Below are 18,499 nucleotides of genomic sequence, written 5' to 3' on the forward strand. Positions count from 1 at the left end.
TGTATATATTGAAGTATACATGAAATAGGTAGCTCAGAGCTTGGTTTTTATTGGGAAGAACCGTGGGAGTCTCCTCAATACTTTATTTCTAAGTCCAACAATCTGTGCATTGCTCATAGTTCTTCTGCTTCCACGTGATCAATGTGCAGCACTGGGAAGTGCAGTCTCTCATACCCAGTGTCCCGTGTCCAGCATCATGCACAAGGACTCTGTCCCTCTGCTAGCTGTGGTTTCATTTACAGCCTTGGTTACCTTTTCCAGCCAAATCAGCTTGAGTCTTCATTTTCAGTTCAATTTATTTTAAATTCTGTTATTTTCTCAAAATCCTTCTTGCTCTGTACTGTATCAAAAGGAGCAAGGATTCTGAGTTTGTGTATGTGTATACATCTGTCTTTCAAAGGATAAAAGAGAAATCTAGAGAAATGTGGAAGTAATATAAGGTAATCAAAACATAGCTGCAGGCTGCCTGTGATACCAGTGAGTCCATTATTACTGTTTTGTTTTAAATCAAGCTTAGTGTCTATGATATTCTTGTTTGAGATTGTGAAACTTGTTTTGGATATCAAGGTGATTGCATTTTTTTTGGACAAAGTCAGGAACATCTACTGGTATCTTGTAGAGCCTCCTGTGTTGCTCTTCCTAGCAGTTCTCAGCACCCTCTTGTTTGGTTAATGCTTTGCCATCTGGTAACTTGGTGATATTGTAATGAGGAGGGAGTTTGTTGGTGAATCTCTGACAGCATTAAAACATTGCTTTTGTATCCCTTTTCCTCCTTCAGCTCTGTGTGCTTTGCTGATGTATTTCTATTCATCCACTTCAATTTTTGTCAAGGTTCTTACTCTTTATATGCAGTCTCACTGAAAGTTTTCCTCTTCTTTAAGCTCATTCTAGCAAGGCCTGAGAAATGAGTTTTTGACTGTGTAGAACTTCAATTGCTGAAGACTATGCTTGTCCATTTTATTCCTCGTGCATGTGTTTTCCCTCATGTAAGTGAGGAAAAATGTGATGGAACTCATGCAGGGACTTGCTGGCAGTAAATGTATGCATGCTGCAGTGGCACGCACAGGCACTATGTGCAGGCTAATGTAGGCATTCACTTTGCTTAGCAGAGACTATTTGCTCGAGACAAAGTAAATTTGCCATGAAGTGGTGTTTTAAATCTGTTACTCTGGCTGTGAAACTTAGGGTGGAGTGAAGGAAGCAATATCGTTGTATCTCTGTGAAGCACAAAGCTTTACTCTGAAGTTTGCTGGTTTTAGCTTTTATGCCTCAGTACATCAAGAATCTTCTTCTGATTTTGTGATAAAAGCCTGGACAGTTTCCATGCATTTTAAGCAAGAGTGCTTTGAGAGCCTTTTAAGAGAGCACTGTAACCTGTACATTATTGTGTGGATACCCTTCTGCTTTAGACTTGGTCATGAATAGTGTCTTTGATATTTGCCTATTCTGTTGTTGTTACAGCTATGTTAATTCTTATTTCTAATTACTGCTTGTAAGAACATCACTTTCTGGTAACAGCCAGGAGCTGTGGATCTGAAAGACAATAAGTAGTGGACAAGACTGTGGATTTGTATTTTAACTGCAGGAGATGGTCTTTAGTATGTCATGTCTTGCTTGGTGTCACTACTTGCTCTCTTCTTTGTTGAAATGCTAAGAGATCCTCTAAATGGTTATTGACTTTCATGTAGAGATTTTTTACTCATCCTTTTAAAAAATACATTAAATGAATGCTGATAATTTTTTTTGCTAAAGCCAGTTTCAGTGCTTAGAAATTGCAGGTGATTCAGGAAAAGCTGAATTTCATTTTAGAGTTGATCCACTGTAAAAACTGAAAACTGAAAATCTGTCCTAGAGGCATTAAAAAAAAAAACCAAATACAAAGCGACCAGTAGGAATAAGTTATATATACTGAATATTGTCTGGAAGGGCATTTAGATACAAATGAAAACATACACAGTCAAGTATATATCAGCAATTAGATTGCAAATGTATTAGCAGTTGGTTTAGATGTGTTTCTTTCAAGAATAGCTATCAGCTGTGATAAATTCTGTTCACAGTTTTTCTTTGGCATTTGTGATTTAGATTTATCTCATTTGTTGTACCTCTCTTCTGAATGCAGTGTTAAAAACTAGAACACGCTTTTATCATGTTGGTAATATGAGGCTCTTGCTCCAGAGTCCTTTAGAATACAAATAAATGTTGCTTAGTGGGATTTTTACGGTAATGTCAAATTTGTCCCAATCTCTTAAGATTTGCTGTTAGGAATTCTTGTGCAGTGTAGTGAACAGCAGCTTTAATATGGTTTTAGACAATGAAACCAAGTTTTGATTGGGTTTAAAGTGGAAACACAACATGGTAAATAAAATATTGCCCAAAAATGCAGTTTGAATTTTGGCAAGCAATATAAAAGTTTCAAAATATACTTTTAGGTATATTTACACATAGGCTGTTGGAGCTGTTCATCTTATTAATGGATAAAGAGAGGAGTCAGTATTATATTCTTGTTTGAAGGATTGCATTGAAGTGGAGCCAACCTTACTACTGTTAAGACTTAATACTGGTCTGTCAAAGTTGGTGGAAAAATCTACACTGGTGTGATTAGGTTGTGATTTGGTGAAGCATCTTGGTTTTAAATATGCCATCACTTAACCACTGTGACTTTAGTTAAACCACATGGAAAAGTGTTGAATAAACTGTGAAGTTTTCACTAAGCTGATCGATGTGCAGGGATTCCTGATTACTAGTTTTTAATACTGCACTCCCTTGCTCTTTTGTTGGTTGTTGTTGTGTTGGATCAATGTATAAAAGAAATGAGGTATAGCTAATGTGGGGTGTCACTTTACTGTCTCACTTAATGTTTCACACTCTATTTTTATAATTAAAGTATTGCTGCTGCTGCTTCTCCTCTTTCTCCTGTTGCTACCTGCGTAGAATTTTGTTTATAATAAAGTTGTCACTTGTTATAGGTGAAAGGTGAATATTTGGTCTTTGGTGCTTTAATAAAACCTTAGCTGTTAAAATGAGTGCATCAGAATTCGAATGGTCTCTTAGAAATGTAGCTTCATGTCTTTATGCCATCTTCAGCATTTCCCAATTGCTATGAAAATCCTAAGAGTAAGAAACCAAATAGGTGAAATAGGTTGGGTAGAGTAAGATAGAAGGAAGAGTATGTAGGAAGCATCAATAGAATGCAAACAGCTTTGATGTTTAACCCCAAATAGCTTTTTCACTGGACTGAGAAATTGTGATTAATTTTAAGTGGTAAACTAGAGACAGTGTCTTGTTTAAGGGATCCTTTGCTGATAAAAAATGAGGGCTGTATTGTGGTTAAATATAAGTGCTAGACTCTTACGTTGTCTTTCTAATGGCTATAAACTATGAGATGCCAGACTCTTGCCTAGCTACCTGAATATGAGTGCTTGGGTACGATGCAGTTCCAGGAGTTTGGACTTGCTTATTGTCCCTGAGGTTTTGTTTTGCCTTCTATACTGCTTTTCTGTATGTGACAGCACAGAGTTTTTCCACTCTAGTGTAGATGTCCCCGTGCACTTTTGCCTTCCACCTGTATACTTTTGCAATAGGGAGATCTTTGCAAAAATCTTCCCAGTGAGAGAAGTGACTTTATCACTGAAGCATCATGGCTCCTTTGGGACGGACAGAGGATGGAAGTGTATGTGAATTTATTTTACCATCTAATCAGAGGTGCTAAATGGCTGAAGAAAAGAAGTGAGACAGAGCCTTGAGAGCTTTAGAGAGGAGCAGGGAAGTCTGGCTCTCTACTTTGCACTAAAAGTCTTGCTGATTTCTGAGCGAGGTAGTGAGAACAAGACCAGAAAGGAGGTACACATCTGGGAAATGTGGCAGCTTGTTATTAGGTGCGATGGAGATGACCTAGTTTAATAACACAGAGGACGGGGGACTGTGGGAGGCTGCTCTTTTCTTTCTCCTACAGTAGAGAAAAAATACTCAGTCTTGAAAGGATAATGAGCTGCTTTGGTTCCTCAAAAGAGTGATAGTGTACATAAGAAAAGATGTTGGAGGGATTACAACTGGAAAGCAATCAATAATGGATTAATATTAGCTGTAACCAAATAATTAAATTAGCAGTAGTGTCCTGTAGGCCACAGAATTATAGGAGGCAACTAAAAAAAAAAAAAAAGTTGAAAAACAGCTTGTGAAAAGACAGAAGCTTTCTATTGATGTGTTGAAAAATGATACTTATGATTACTTAAACTGCATGAAGTGAATAAAGCACAGTTGTGGGCATACTTTTAAGAAATATTTACTTTACAAAACCCAGTTCTTTTATTCAAACAATGCAGCTAATTGTAAATGGTGCTTTGGAGGTATTGCTGTAAAGAGCATATATTACCATAAATTACCGCCATAAATTAGCTGGTTTTATAGTTGGGATTCTTCTCATACCAGATGAATTGGTTGAAACTGTAGAAGAGAATAAAAATAGAAAGTGCTAAATCTGTTCATGATGTTTCTGGAATACTAAAGTACTTGAATGTGTGAGTAATGGAGGAGGGGGAAAGGAGATGCCTGTAGGAGAAACAGAGCATGCAAAAGTTGGAGGTAAGGGAACTGTAAAATACAGGGTATAGGAAGATAAGAGGCTATAGTGATTTTTTTAAAATTATATGTGAAATTAGCCAGGGAGGGAAGATAAATGGTAATTGCTTTGAAATCTCCAACAGTGATAGTAAGACTCCACAAAAGGAGCATTGCAAAAGGGAACATATAATCAGATATTTTTGTGTTGCTTTTGAGAAATACTCTCACAGATAAATAAATTAAAAAATATATATATTTGATTCTCTGCTTGAGAACACCATAAATGTGTTCATGTTGTCATTCATGTCTCAGCCCAGTACTGTTTGAAGCATAAAGGAATGTAAAATGAAAAACTTGTGCATAAGATGGGAAACATGTTGTAAATTGGAGCTCTGGCCTGCTGGTACTGCAGGCAGCTACAGGACATGCCTTTGTCATGGAGCACCTCTGAAAGATGCTGAGCTGTTTGTCTCACCACTTCAGCTGTTCCTCACTACAATGATTAGAAACATACTTCAATCTCCAGCCCAACGTATTCTTTCCCAATTTGGCCTTGTGTTCCTGTAATCTGATGTTGAAACAGCTGAAGGGTTGGTCCTGCACATACCTCTTGCTCCTCAACATCACAGGATCCTGCAATTTGCTGCTTATCCAACCATGGTTTTTTCTCCCATTTTCTTCACTCTGTGGAGGGATGTAAGCTGGGTAGGCTTTTTTCTTTTTTTGTTTTTGAAATTACATTTTCAGGATTACACCAATTATTTCAGTTGGGGGCAGTGGGAGTTGGAGATTGTAATCAGATACTAAGATGTCATGAATAGCTGGCTGCTACCATCAAGTGAAGGGAGGGGCAATGGTACAGCTCCTGGTACAGGGTCGGTGGAGGAACCCTGGAGTTCTGTTCCACACCAGCATCTGCCCTGACTGACTGCAAACAGATCTTTCGCAGAACTCCCACTTCTTCTTGCATTTAGGAAAAAAGTGTCTGATTTGGTATTGTGAGAAAGCAGCAAAAGTCATTTAGTTTTGGACATGGATATGTAAAGTTGCACACTCTGTTGGATTAAAGGAGTGGATCTCTGGTGTCCTGAGGAACAGAGACAGCAGAGACCATGTCTTAAAAGCCCATAGTCTACTTGTGTTCACATCAGAGGGAGTACTGGAGTAGAAAAGGAATGTTTTGTTCATTCTTTGGATATAACAGAGAGCAAACTGGTCCTTTGCTGTTTTCACATCCTTCCAACGTCTAGTGTGTTGGAAAGCTGTATGCAAACAGCATGGCAAAAATCCTTAACCAAATTATCTTGTGTAGTGTGAATGGGAAAAAAACAACCTTCAATTCAGAAGGAGACCATGAAATCTATGTATTAAGCATGGAGTGGAATAAAGCACACTGATTTTTGTAACTGTGGCAACTTTGTGTAATCTCCTATTTTGAGAAATGGAGTCAAGGATAAGATTATTAAAACATACCTCATATCTGATTCTATTGTTATGATAGTAGAGGACATTATTTCTTTGTCTGTGGCCTTATTACATATAACAATAAAGCTAAACCCAAATGTTTCTTTTGTTGTTTTTCAAAGGATTCATCCCCCTGAATTCTTCAAGAAAAAATATGCTGTGGATGAAGTCCATTATGTGAATGAGGTGAGTTGTCTATGTCACTGAATTTTTTTTCTGTTAATACAAAAACAATGTGTGGCAGTGATTTTGCTTAGTTTAAGCCCTCTGCTTATTGGATGTCTGCTGACTTGGCGAGACCTTTTCACCCCCCAGTTACTGGAAAGTGTCCTTTATTCTTATAAAGCACTTGTAATTTATAATTATTTTTTTTTTAAAATCTGCTATTTTGAGCTCAACACTAAGATTGTAATTCAAAGACGGTCTCACAAACGTGTTCTGTGCATCATGAGACCTATCAGTCTCTGTCTTTATCCAACAGAAACATCCTGCTAACCACGTTTTTTGCAGTGCCTTGGAGATGGGAGGAGATTGCTTTTGGGGAGATTGCATGTCCTAGCTCTGACTTGGGAACCTGCATGTATTTTATGCCTTCAAAGAGCTGTGAGGAAAGGCTGCCTGTTTTAGTTTGTGTTGAATCATTCTAATATTTTAATAAGCAAAATACATTAATATTTTTAAAGGGAAGTGTGACTTGCTTAGTTTAGTTTCTCATTTCACTTCTGAGCAGATGTTTGCATACTTATGCACCTGGCCAGTTGTCTTTTCTGACAGGATAAGAGCAGTATTCCTCCCCTGCCAAGCTCTGTGGGTGATGTGTGGAGAGCAGCTTGAAAAGGAAGACTCTGATACTTCTGTCCCTACAGAGTACTAAGTCTGACTCACTAGACCAAAAATTTTGCTGTCATCAGCTGTGAAGATATTTAATTTCATTTTTGTAATGAGTCCAGGTGTAAAGTGAAGTTTAATCCTGTATTTTAGTAGCTGAGGGTGGAGGAAGTTGTGGAGGGGTTTTTTGATGTGCATGAGTTGGACTCGTGTGGAGTGCAGGTGTCCCAGTGCTCATCTGTCAGACAGTGAAAGCTGCAAGTGGGAAATACATGGTTTATTTTTTAAAATTACATTTATTTTGGGTCACTTTAGTTGATTTGGGTCACTTTCCATCAACTAATGTCTTTATTGCAGTTCTGTTGTCTGTTTCCTTACTGCTCAAAAAACTTACTGATGTGAAAAAGAGCTCTTTATGTGAAGCAGAAAGGTGTCCCAGCATAAAAGCTGTTTTCCACCTGGACTACAGGGATGGAAGGGACAAGCTGTTGAAGTTCACAACTGAACTGTTCAGCTTTCAAAGGTTCTGTCTATAACTTCTGCCTGGTTTGCCAAGGAATTGGTTTTACCACCATCTAGGGGCCTGATTTACAAGATAGTTTTATGTCAAATGACCAGCCAGTGTGAGTGTGCAATCCAGATACTTCATGAGGAACAAGAATTGATATGTAGAACTGGTGGGTTTTTATACCTCATTGCTATATGTTTTCTTTTGTTAATATTTATTAGAAGGCTGTTAAGCTGGTTTAAAGTTTGTAGAACTGTGCTCCATGGAATTACTTCATCTGTGCATTGCCTGAAGGAATGTGTAATTCAGTGTCCACCTTCCTTCAGCTGCTCTGAAAGCCCCGTTCTGTACAAGCCCAATGATTTTGTTCTCAGTCTGTAAATGTTTGAAAGATACTGAAGGAGCCCAATAGAAATACTAGTCAGTAAAAGATGACCCAGTGAGAATAACAGTAAAGATTAATTACCAAGTATTTAGCACATTGCAGCACAATAGTATCAATGCATTTGTGTTCTATATGCAGTAGTGTATTGAGGATACAGAGTATCTTGTTATTCCTTATTTCTGTGTGACATTACAGCACTTTGGCTCATTTTTCCTGTCTTCCAAATGGTGACTATAGACTTAATCTTAAGTTATAGTTGGTATTTATATCTTTAAAGTACATTACCAACTTAAGCACTTCATTTCCATCTAAATATTTTGTGATCCACTGAGGCTTGTTGCAACTGTGAGGTAATACTACAATATCTGAAATATATTAGAGGAGCGTTTTTTCTCTTTGCAGCTTATTTACTTTGTGTACAGCAAATGTTGATGAAATTGGTATCAATGTGATTTTAAGGAATAAAAAAAGAAAAATAATAGCAATCTAAAATTTCCTTTTAGATATCCGGTGTCTTGGCTTCGAAGAAACCTGCTGTGCTCCTCACTTTGGTGAGTAATTTTATTCTGAAGAGTAACTACCCACTTGATTCAATAAGGAGATCAGTTTATTCAGTATTTCTTTGCACTGTCATTCCCTGTCTTTTCCTCCCCATCTTCACCAAATATGAAGCTACCTGTATATAGTCATCTAGTCTATTTGCTCCTCCATGATCCTAAGATTTGTAACCTCTGACCTTCCAGACTACATTCTCTCTGCCAAAAGCTTTACCTGGTTTCTAGTAAAACATGACAAGCCTATCTAGTGTATACCAGCCTGTGTACAATGGCTCAAAATTCCATTTCTCTCTTATACTGATCTGGTCATGTCATGAGTATGTTTGGGGCTTTTTGTGGAAACCCACAAGGATTCAGGGAATACTTTTTCAGCATTGAGTGGATTGGTAAGAACAACTGCTCCCAGTACTCAGAAACTTGCCTGATAAATATTTTGATTGGTGCCTGCTTGTTTCTCTAGAAGAAGGACAAATTAATGGATGTAAAACTTGCAAGTTTCTTCTTTCCCATCACCTCTCCCCCAGCTTCTTTCCTTGACAAATGTTTTGTAAAAACCTCTGACTATTTAGAGTATTGGATTTCTTGTCTCCAATCTATATAAGAAATTATTTGCTGACTCTTGAGCTTTCCTTGCAGCAAATGCAGTGGCAGCTCCTTCTTGTTTTCCCATGATAGTTGTCAGAAGTCCTACAAGTGATCCCTTCTTAAGCAGTCACATGGCACACAAACATACTTGTGTATTTATACACACACACATACTCCCCTCACACACACATAAAAGATTACCCTGTTGGGTTTTTTACGTGCGTTAAGAGCAATGAATGGGAAAGGAATATTTGACCATCTTGTATTTCTTGCTATTTGTTCTACACATCGAATTGTTGATTAGTTCTCACTGTGTGAGCATCCTGTTGTAATGGGGAAATTTCATCTAGTTTCTGGCTGATAGGATGGAGCTGTGATGCTCCCACTGCCGTGAAGAAGTACACAGAGAAGGAAGAGCACTTCTGTTTCTGCTGGCTGAATGGAAACTTGTTCCTCTCCTCCTGTGGTCTCAGATACAGAACTGTAACACCGCTCCACAGGGTTTCCCAGGCACATGTCAAAGTGTTCCTCTGCTGTGTAGCAGCCAAAATAATCTTGCTTGTGCTACTTACTTGAATGAGAAGCTGTAGGGGAGCAGCATGCAAATTTAAATAGTAAGCATTGCCAAGGCAGTGCATAATAATTCATTTTTAAATTAAATTACTTTAGAAGAAACCTTGCTCATTTGTTAGTCCCTTGCCCTTTATTATTGTATAGGTCTTCTTGCTCCTTCTCAAGACATAAGGGAATTAGAAACCAAACCTTTCCAGTTTCCTAAGTAGCACATCCTAACTTGAGTTCTGCATTGGTCTCTGATCAAACAAGTTATTTCTTATGTTGGTTTACATTTGAATGAACAGTCTGGGGTTCTTTAAGTCTAGTGATTCAAGTAAACTTATGTATAAATTTTCCTAAAGACTTACTGCAGTCAGGTTCTGCCCACAATTTGAATTTTAAATATGTGTGTTTGGCTCAGAGTCATGGTTCTTTTAATTTTTTCCCTCCCAGCGTGGTGTTAATACTGATAGTGGAAATGTCTCCAAAGAAGCTTCGTTTGAGGGAATCAGCCAGTAAGTGACAGCGGTTTTTTTATACATTAATTGTTGCATGGTTATGTTAAATTAATTTAATATTTCACATTAAATGATGGTTTTTCCTAATGACTGGATGTTGAATGTCAGATGAAGTGTATTGGTATTTCTTTGGAAAGGATATGTTCGATGTGTTTCTGATGACTTGAAATGCACTGGTGTTTTTTTGGAAATGTCTTTTGCATCTAAGGTGATCCAATGTCTCTCTTTTTCTGTGTTTACTTTAAGCATTTAAAACCAAGCATACTTAATCCCTTGCTTCCATTTCCACTTTAGGAATTGGAATATTTGATTTTCAGACTTCAGAAAAATGAATATGAGTAGCTTCTTTGTCTTGGTGTCTACCTTGTATAGTATTAAGGTAGATATTAGGGATTCTGGTATGCACAATCTTCTGAAAAGATGTCACATTACAAGTGTAAAATAAAAGATCACCCTTCTGCCTAGATGTGATATTTTAGTGTCCCTTGATGTTGTCTGTTTATGAAGTTTGGAGACTAGTGGGGTGAAAATGTCCTTCTGTGTGCAGTATTTTGAAAAGGCAGTAAATAAAAATACGTCACAGCCTGCTCTGGGATGTGAGGATGATGGCCTCAATTTGGAATGAAATACAACTATCTATTCTGTTATGCTTTCCTAAAATGAGATAATTTTCCATTTTAGCTCAAGTGTACAGCAAAAAAGAAACAATACCTCCCATTAAAAAGCCTGTTAAAAGAAACACTCATGCTGAGATGTTGAGTAGATGGCCTTTTTTATATGATTCTTGACTCCCAGTCATTTCTCTCTGTCCACCTCTGTTGACAGCATATTAATTATCCAGTGATGATCATAATACACAGAATTTGCTGCATGTCTGGAGAGTCAATTGTGTAGTCCGAGAGCATGATTTCTGCTGGGATGAACTTTCCTCTGTGTTGTGTGAACTGAAACTTGGAATCTGATTCCATAATTACTTTGTTCGCCCCTCTGCAACCTGAGTGGAAACTTAATTATTCTGTCAGGGATGTTGGGGACCAAGGTGGCAGACATTTAGACATCTCTTGCTGCCCAGTGAGTTAAATATAAACTATTCCAAAATATAAGCAGGCCTATTTAATGAATATATGGTATCCTCTCTGCTGTTACAGCAGGATGATGTTCCTTTGCTTCGACCAAGTAGATACTCGGCTACCTTATACCCTCCAGATGCAGGTGGACTCAAAAATCTGTGTGGGATTATAACTCCAGTTTTATGTGAGACACCTCTGCATGAAATATAAAGAGTTATTAACTCCAGCAGTAATTCATTATGGGAATGATGTACAACGGTCTTTTTGAAGTACTAAAGCCCCCTTTTTTCCCCCTGAATTTCACTACCCACTAGAGTTTAATTAGTAACACATTCTGTTACTAGTCAACATTAAGGTAGGAAGCCACTCCGTTTAGCACTTGGTTTGAGATTTTAATAGCATGTCTCCTGCAACACTTACAGGGATTAATGATATTTTATTGCTGGCTTGTTGGTTTCCACTAAACATGCTGTTGGTGTGCTCTGGAAGGAATGCTGCTCAGTTCTTTAGGGGCAATTTCCAGTTGTTTAACAGACGCTTCTCTTCTGAGACCCAGGATGTGCTCTCCCCTCTCCAGCCCTAGGTGCCAAGTTGTTAATTTTGCTGCTTTGACAGATCTGGTTGGTGTCTTTCCCTCCTGTGCTGGTGGTACAGAGGAGCATGCATTCATTTTGTTGTTGGGTGTGCTGAAGTTTCACTCCCCTCTTCTGACAAATACTATGCCCTCAAAGCACTCATCACTGCAGCCTTCCTTTGATCTCCCTGACTCCTGCCTCTGCCTTCTCTGGGGCTGTCACGCCTCACTTGGCCCACGTGCCACTGGTTGGCATGTGCTAGTTGAAGTTGAAGAGCTTCCTTTTAAACTCTGCTCTCCTCAGTTTTTTGTAAGTGCATATAAATCAGACCATTTAATATTATTTTCAACACAAACCCTAACCAATTTCAGCATTCCTGCTTTCCTGCTTCTCCGCCTCTCCTTTATCAAATGTTTCATTTATGGAAATGCATGTATTTGGGCTAGATTGATTTCTTCCCAGAGTTTGTACAAGCAATGTGTCCTTCAAACCACCCTCCCACCTACCTGCCTGTGACTGTGCCTTGTTTGCTGTCTCCTCTGTCCTCTGCTCAGCTGGGCTCTGCCGTAGCCCTAATGCTGTATTTTATTCCTGTGTTCTTGTTTATTTTGTTTGTTTCCATTTGCTGGCTACCTGGCCAAGATGTATTTGCTTGCTAGGGCTTTTTTGTGTTCCTCCTGCTTCCATTTGTCTTTTCTCTTGCAGTCTGACTGTGCCCTTGTGCTGCTTGCTTCTTTTTTCTTTTTTTTTCTTTTTGTGACAGATAATAATAGAAATGATGTATCATCTCTTGAAAAAGCTGAATCTTGCCCTCTTTGGAGGCTGTTAATTTGCTCCTGTTAGAAGCTGCCGATTTCTTGCCCTAATGAGGTTTCTTCATTGCCTTACTTTTTGAACCTTTTTAACTTCTTCTGGAACTTAATAACCTAAACTATTTGAATAATTTTTCCACTGTAATAAATAGTAATTTGAGACAAAATTACTTCTGTGGTCAGAGGTTATTTCTATGCTCACCCTGAAGACCACCCCAAAGTTATTTTTGTCCTGCTAGCAATCATCAAACTTGATTTTTATATAATGGTTTCCATCAATTTACATATAGCTCTCATTTAACAAAGAACGTTGTACTAAAAAAATCTTGTCTGTTGCTGCAGTCTGCAAAAATGGAGAATGGTGGTACTTGGAGTACCCTGGTGCCATGGAGGGAGCAGTCTGGGACAGGGACTTAGGACACCTGGACCATTACTAGTGTTGCTCCTGGTAACTCTCCTCAGGTCAGCTTTACAAAAAAGCTGTTATGAATCCTACAGAAATTACTTGCTCTCATCACTTCAGATGGCTTAAGAAAGTAGATTTCCGAAGTAGTTCTAATGCATTTTTTTCTAGAAATAGTTATTTCTGATTGCTAGTTCTATGGGTTGTTTTTTTTTCCCGAATTCATGGACCCATTTTTCAGAGTGGAAAATGTGCAGGAACTTTTTTAATCTAATCCAGTGGTCATCATGTAGTACTTGTAAAAATCCTTCGAGATGCTGTGGTTCACCATACAGAAAATGGGTTTTGGACCTGTATGGATAAACAGTGATGTGCCACATACTTTAAAACACTGTTGAATAAATCTTTGCTCTGTGTTTGGGGCTTTTTTCATTGTCAGAATGGATTGATGTTAATGATGGACAGTTTAAGCAATTGTACCTAATGTTTAAAGTTTTTTCAGTTAATTCCTTTGCCTCAGAATTGCACTTGTGTAGCTAAGTCAATAGTTAGGGGAAGACTCTCCATGTTGAAGAAGAGTAGAGAATTCTAACATTGTTTATGGTTTAGATTTTTATCACCATATATGCACAAAGTGTATTTGTTAAACTGACAAAAAAGGGTCTCATTATACAGAGTTATAGAGGAGGTGTAGATTTCTAGCTTTCTTTCTAAAAATAATGAAATTGCCTCGCCTGTTAAAGGACAACTGAGTATGAAATCAATTTGGACATGCGCTTCGGTGCAGTATTTCTTAAATCTGTGTTGATTAAATGGGAGCATGAACACCTCACAGTTTGCAACTATAGCAAAATATCCATTTGTTTTCTTCCTTGAAACCACATATCATCTAAGTATTGTCATTTTGCAAACTGTAGGAAAATGCAGAATTTGATTGCCCTGTATGATCCTCTTAACATTAGGACAATGTGTGGTTTTTAAGTTGTTTATTGTCTAGCAGGATAAAAACCTTGCTGGATTGACAAGGTAGGATTATTTTATGTAGGACTTTGTGCACAAATTACGTGAATTAAACACTATTTGTGCTCTGTTAGCAATGGCAAGCCCTTCCCCTTGAGCTTGTTATTTAACCAGCAACTTTTGGGATGTGGTTTGTTTGCCTGCTGTGTTAGTAACTAAAGTGAAACATAAATTGAGTCATTAACTTAGAAGTCCAGCAGTTGTTAACAGGTGGCCTTGTGGTCACTCACACAGGCCCCAGAGCTGTCATGAGTTAAGCATAGTTGAGACAGTTCAATGCTTAATTGTTGGCTTCTTTGAAGAAGCTACATAGCATAGATCAAATTCTCTTCCACATCTGAATTGATGCTGTGTCGCAGAGGTCTAAGATCTTGTTTTATACTTGAAATTATATTACAAAGTCTGTCTTTCAGGTGAGAGATAAAATTGCTATTCAGCTCATGACCTCCTGTCTCTTCTCCACTCCCTCAGCACCCTCTTGTTTCAATCCTACTGGCTTTCTGTGTTTAATTAGCTTCCCCAATTAACAGTAACTGAAATTTTAAGGAGCTGCCATATAGTAGGCAGTCCCAGCCAGTAAGTAAAACTTTCATTTCTGGCAGCATAAAGATGGTTCCAGAAGAACCCTAGTGGCCAGGAAAGCTAAAATCCAGGGACTGCAACAGAGATGGCACGAGAGGAATTATCAGACTTTAAGTCGGCTGCCCTGTATTTTCTTGTTACTTTGTAATTACCACGCTTTATACTTGTCTTACTTGCACAGAGCTGGTGTTGGAGCATTCTGCAGTGCTGCAGTGTCTCCTTACACTTGCCTTCATTGATCTGTTTTCTGTCTGACATACTGATGACAATTACTCAAAGTCCTCATGTCTGTTGTTGCAGCTGCAGCTTAATTCTTCTTTGTCATGGTTTTCTGTGGTGTTATCAGTTGATTCCCTTTCCAGTCAAACAGGGAGTTCAGGTTTTTAGTTTTTTAGAATTTTTATAGGTTATTTTACCATAGAATTTGTTCATTTTAATCTGTATAAATTTGTATTTAACTGGCTCTTCCATTCTGGAATTATTTCTGCATTGGTGTACATAGATAATAGTTGTTGGGATGGTGGTGATTAAACTGAAAAAATGCCATTTGTCTCTGGTTTTACAAGACTGTCTGGTTTCCAAGTGACCAAATTTATTCTATAATGATGCATTGTTCTGAGACTTGTGGCTTTTCATATTATGTTGCTTTTCCAGTAGTTTCTAATTACTACCCATAATACTGAATACCATACAGCTTGTCCATGTTGAATGTTATAAGTTGTTTTCTACCTTGGAGTAGGGACACAAAGCTATTAACCTTCACCTTGTTAGGTTTTTATAAGTTTATGAGCATATGGTTTTGAAAAATAGAAACATAGGGGCTTTTTCTGCTATCTGAGGATGCAGGAAGACCCTGGTGTCATTAGTAGTGATTTCTAAATAATTTTTTTAATTGGCTTTGTGCTTTAGTTGGTCATTTATGAGTCATAAATAATGGTTGATAACTTGGACTATATTAAGTTTTTCCTTTAAAAATGTGGAAAATTAATTGTTGCCTTATAACATTCTTCTGAAGGTGTGTTGGAAGCCTTGGAGCATTTTAATTCTCTTAAATGCCCTAACTGAAGAGCCAACAGTCCTGAGTCAGACAAAAATATCTCTGATGCAGAACGCTCCTTAGGCATTTAAATTTTGTGCAAAAAAACCCTTGAGCAATGCTTGAAAATCCATTTGTGTTCCACTTAATTACTCAGCTTCTTACTCTGTTGGACACTGTAATATTACTGTTTAGAGAGTCTCAAAATAGTTCCAAGAATACATGAATTGCTAATGTAGAAAATAAACAGAAAAACAGTTAAGTGTTTGAGGCTAAGGTGAGATGGAAGTGTTTGCTTTAACTCTTCCGTAGATAGGAAAAGACAAGGAGAGGTTGTTTTTCTTTTCACAGTCCTCTAAGCAAGCTTGTTTATCACATGCAGGTTCTGTACACACAAACAATGGGAAGGTGTAAAACAAAGGATGAAATCAGCAATTCACTTTGTTTAATTTAATTGAAGGGCATTTCAGGAGCAAAGTTAAAATCACAGAACAATGTGGAAGGGACCTCTGGAAGTCAATCTGTTCCAACCCATGCTCATAGAGTAAATTGATAACATTTTATATTTGTCAAAAAAAGTTTACTAAACGTGTTGTGAACGTACTGTTACTCTGGTTTTGCACAGCCTTAAAACTATGTATCTTGTTTAGTCTCAGGTGTTTAAAAATTACATACTTGTCCAGTACAGGTGGGTGTGTCCATTCGCCTTGCTGAGATTTATACTGATCTGTACTGAATTCCGAGAGTGTATTTGCTTTCCCAAGTTTTCACATCTTCAGAGAAGAGACAGTTAAAAAAAAAAAGAAATAGATATGTAGTCTCTGCTGCTGTGTGTCTGGCTGTTTTTTAATATTTGTTTTGGGTTTTTTTTTCTTTTTTGGTAGATTTGATGTGAACAACAAAATCCTTCATCCTGAAATTGCAGAATGGTGAGTAACATAAAAACTTTCTCTTTGAGTACTATTGAACATGTTTATGTTCTCTACCATTGCTTCAGAGAGGTTCCCTCAGCAGATGCCTCCTACTGCATTTTATGAGTTTCAGTTTTAAGATGATTTCACGTTTTAGTGTAGAAATAATGTACAAAACTAAAAACAGGGCTATGTAACAACATTGAAAAGTAAATAATTTATGTAATATTCCTTAAGCTTTGTGTCTGGATTTGCATTTTTATGGAATGTATTAGGAGTTAAATCACATGCATATAAATGTGAATTTGTATGGCTAGAACTGAGGAGAATTTGTGTTCTAGCAATGAAAACCAAAGGTGATGAAAACTCTGAACAGGTAATATTTAATAAGATGTTATTACTTCTCTAGGATTTATTTAAACAGCATTCATTTTGTTGAATTATTATTCATGTAACTATACTTTGTAATTCTAGGAGAATTCTATTGTAGCCTATCTAGAATAGACAAAATTAGAGAATGTGACTAAGTGTATTAGTAGCTTGCAAAGCTACTGCATTTTACCAGTTTTTCTTTTTTGCTCAGCACTGCTGACTTTGTCCTTAGGATTGCTCCATAACTAGGGCTTTCTCATTTTCCATTAAGGAAATAAATTGAAAAAAACAGAGTGGATTTTTGTTAATGATTTAGGTTTTTATCTAAGCTTTTTGACTATATTAATCTAGAAACAAGCTAATCCTTAGTTAAGACAGATAAGCTCAAAATCTTAAAATACAAACAGGAAAATGCACACTCTTGACTGCCACTGCTGTAGGCTATTGTATTAAATGCTACTACATATTATTCTTTTTAATGTTTATTATTAGCACATATGCTGAGAACAATCTTCTTCTGTCTTCATCTACATCTGATTGCCAGCTTGAAAACTGTAGACATGTTTTTTGAACTTCAATGTGATTTCAGAACAAGTAGCATTTTTAATAGGTCACTTTTCTGTTGTTACTGCCATTTTTCAGTACTTGGCAAAAAAAGTTGTAAAAGGAAAGTGAAAAACACGGAAACTTTGCTTAGACGTTGTTGCATCACTGAGTCATGGATGGACCTGGAGATGTGTAGTAGTGGAGCTCATTGCTTGCAAATCCTGCTAATTTGTGTAAGTGCTTTGCAACACAGAAAGATCAGGGTACCATGTTTTATATTTTGCATGTTCTGTCCTAGAATTTGGATGCTTCCTTTTCCAAAACAAATAAGTTGCCTTACAGAATTGATTTCTGAATCTAAGAGTTGGTGCAGCTTTGAGGTGCAAAGCCCTAAATAATGTAGGCAAAACACAAGGTCAGAAATGGATGTGTAGGGATGTGCTTTTCAGGTGCACAAATTACACACAATTAGGTAAAGAAGGAGCTTAGCAACCTGGGGTTTTTTTAAGGCATCATTAGTGTTTAGTTAGTCAAGGTCCTGTCATATTGACAGGAAGATCTAGAAATGTTCACACGTGCACTAAGACCTCTGATGCCATGCTATGTTGCTTACAAAAATAATAGGGTAAGTTAAGTTAGAAGTTCTTAATAAAGTCTTATTTTCCTCCAGAGGTGGCTGCTGCTGCTGAGTTCAGTTGATTGGTTTGGTGTAGGGCATGTGGGGTTTTGTTGTTGTTGAAGACATTAGGAACTTTCAGCCTCTTGTTACTTCATTATCATGTGCCGAGCAGCAAGAGGAGGATTCTCTGAGTGACCTGACAAGCTGCTTGAGGAGTGGAGGAGCTATGTCTTTAATCTGACAGTGCAGTTTTTGTGCTCCTTGTATTTGCCTGCTTTTTTGCACTCTTGTTAGCAAGGAAAGACAAAGGGCCAGAAAGGGGACTTGAAGAGGGCCTGATCTCACTTCTGAGCCTTGATAGAGTAGCACTACAGGGAGACAGATGCTAATTTTAGCTGCACAAGGCTTGTTCCCAAGTTAGCTTTCATTCTGGTTCCATCCACCTTACCAAGGTGTTACCTGGTAAGCATTTCTCCTCTGTGGTTTATATTAATGAGGGGTTAAATCTTCAGGAAGCTCAGAGATGGACAAACCTGAGATCTATGCTCTGAGGTTGTACTGAGATAGATGGAGCGTTGAAGCGGTAGAAAGGC

At 37.7% G+C, this 18,499-nt stretch overlaps 1 protein-coding gene across 2 annotated transcripts in view; it reads left to right on the forward strand.

Moving 5' to 3' along the window:
• PEPD (peptidase D) overlaps positions 1-18,499 on the forward strand; it is a 131,534-nt gene that overhangs the window by 12,458 nt on the left and 100,577 nt on the right. For both annotated transcript variants that reach the window (XM_051629547.1, XM_051629548.1), the window contains exons 4-7: positions 6,147-6,210; positions 8,249-8,296; positions 9,896-9,957; positions 16,343-16,387. In XM_051629547.1, the coding sequence (XP_051485507.1) occupies positions 6,147-6,210; positions 8,249-8,296; positions 9,896-9,957; positions 16,343-16,387 (219 nt within the window). The remainder of the gene's footprint in view (positions 1-6,146; positions 6,211-8,248; positions 8,297-9,895; positions 9,958-16,342; positions 16,388-18,499) is intronic.

The sequence above is a fragment of the Apus apus genome, chromosome 11 (assembly GCF_020740795.1).
Source record: "Apus apus isolate bApuApu2 chromosome 11, bApuApu2.pri.cur, whole genome shotgun sequence".
Classification (NCBI taxonomy): Eukaryota; Metazoa; Chordata; class Aves; order Apodiformes; family Apodidae; genus Apus; species Apus apus.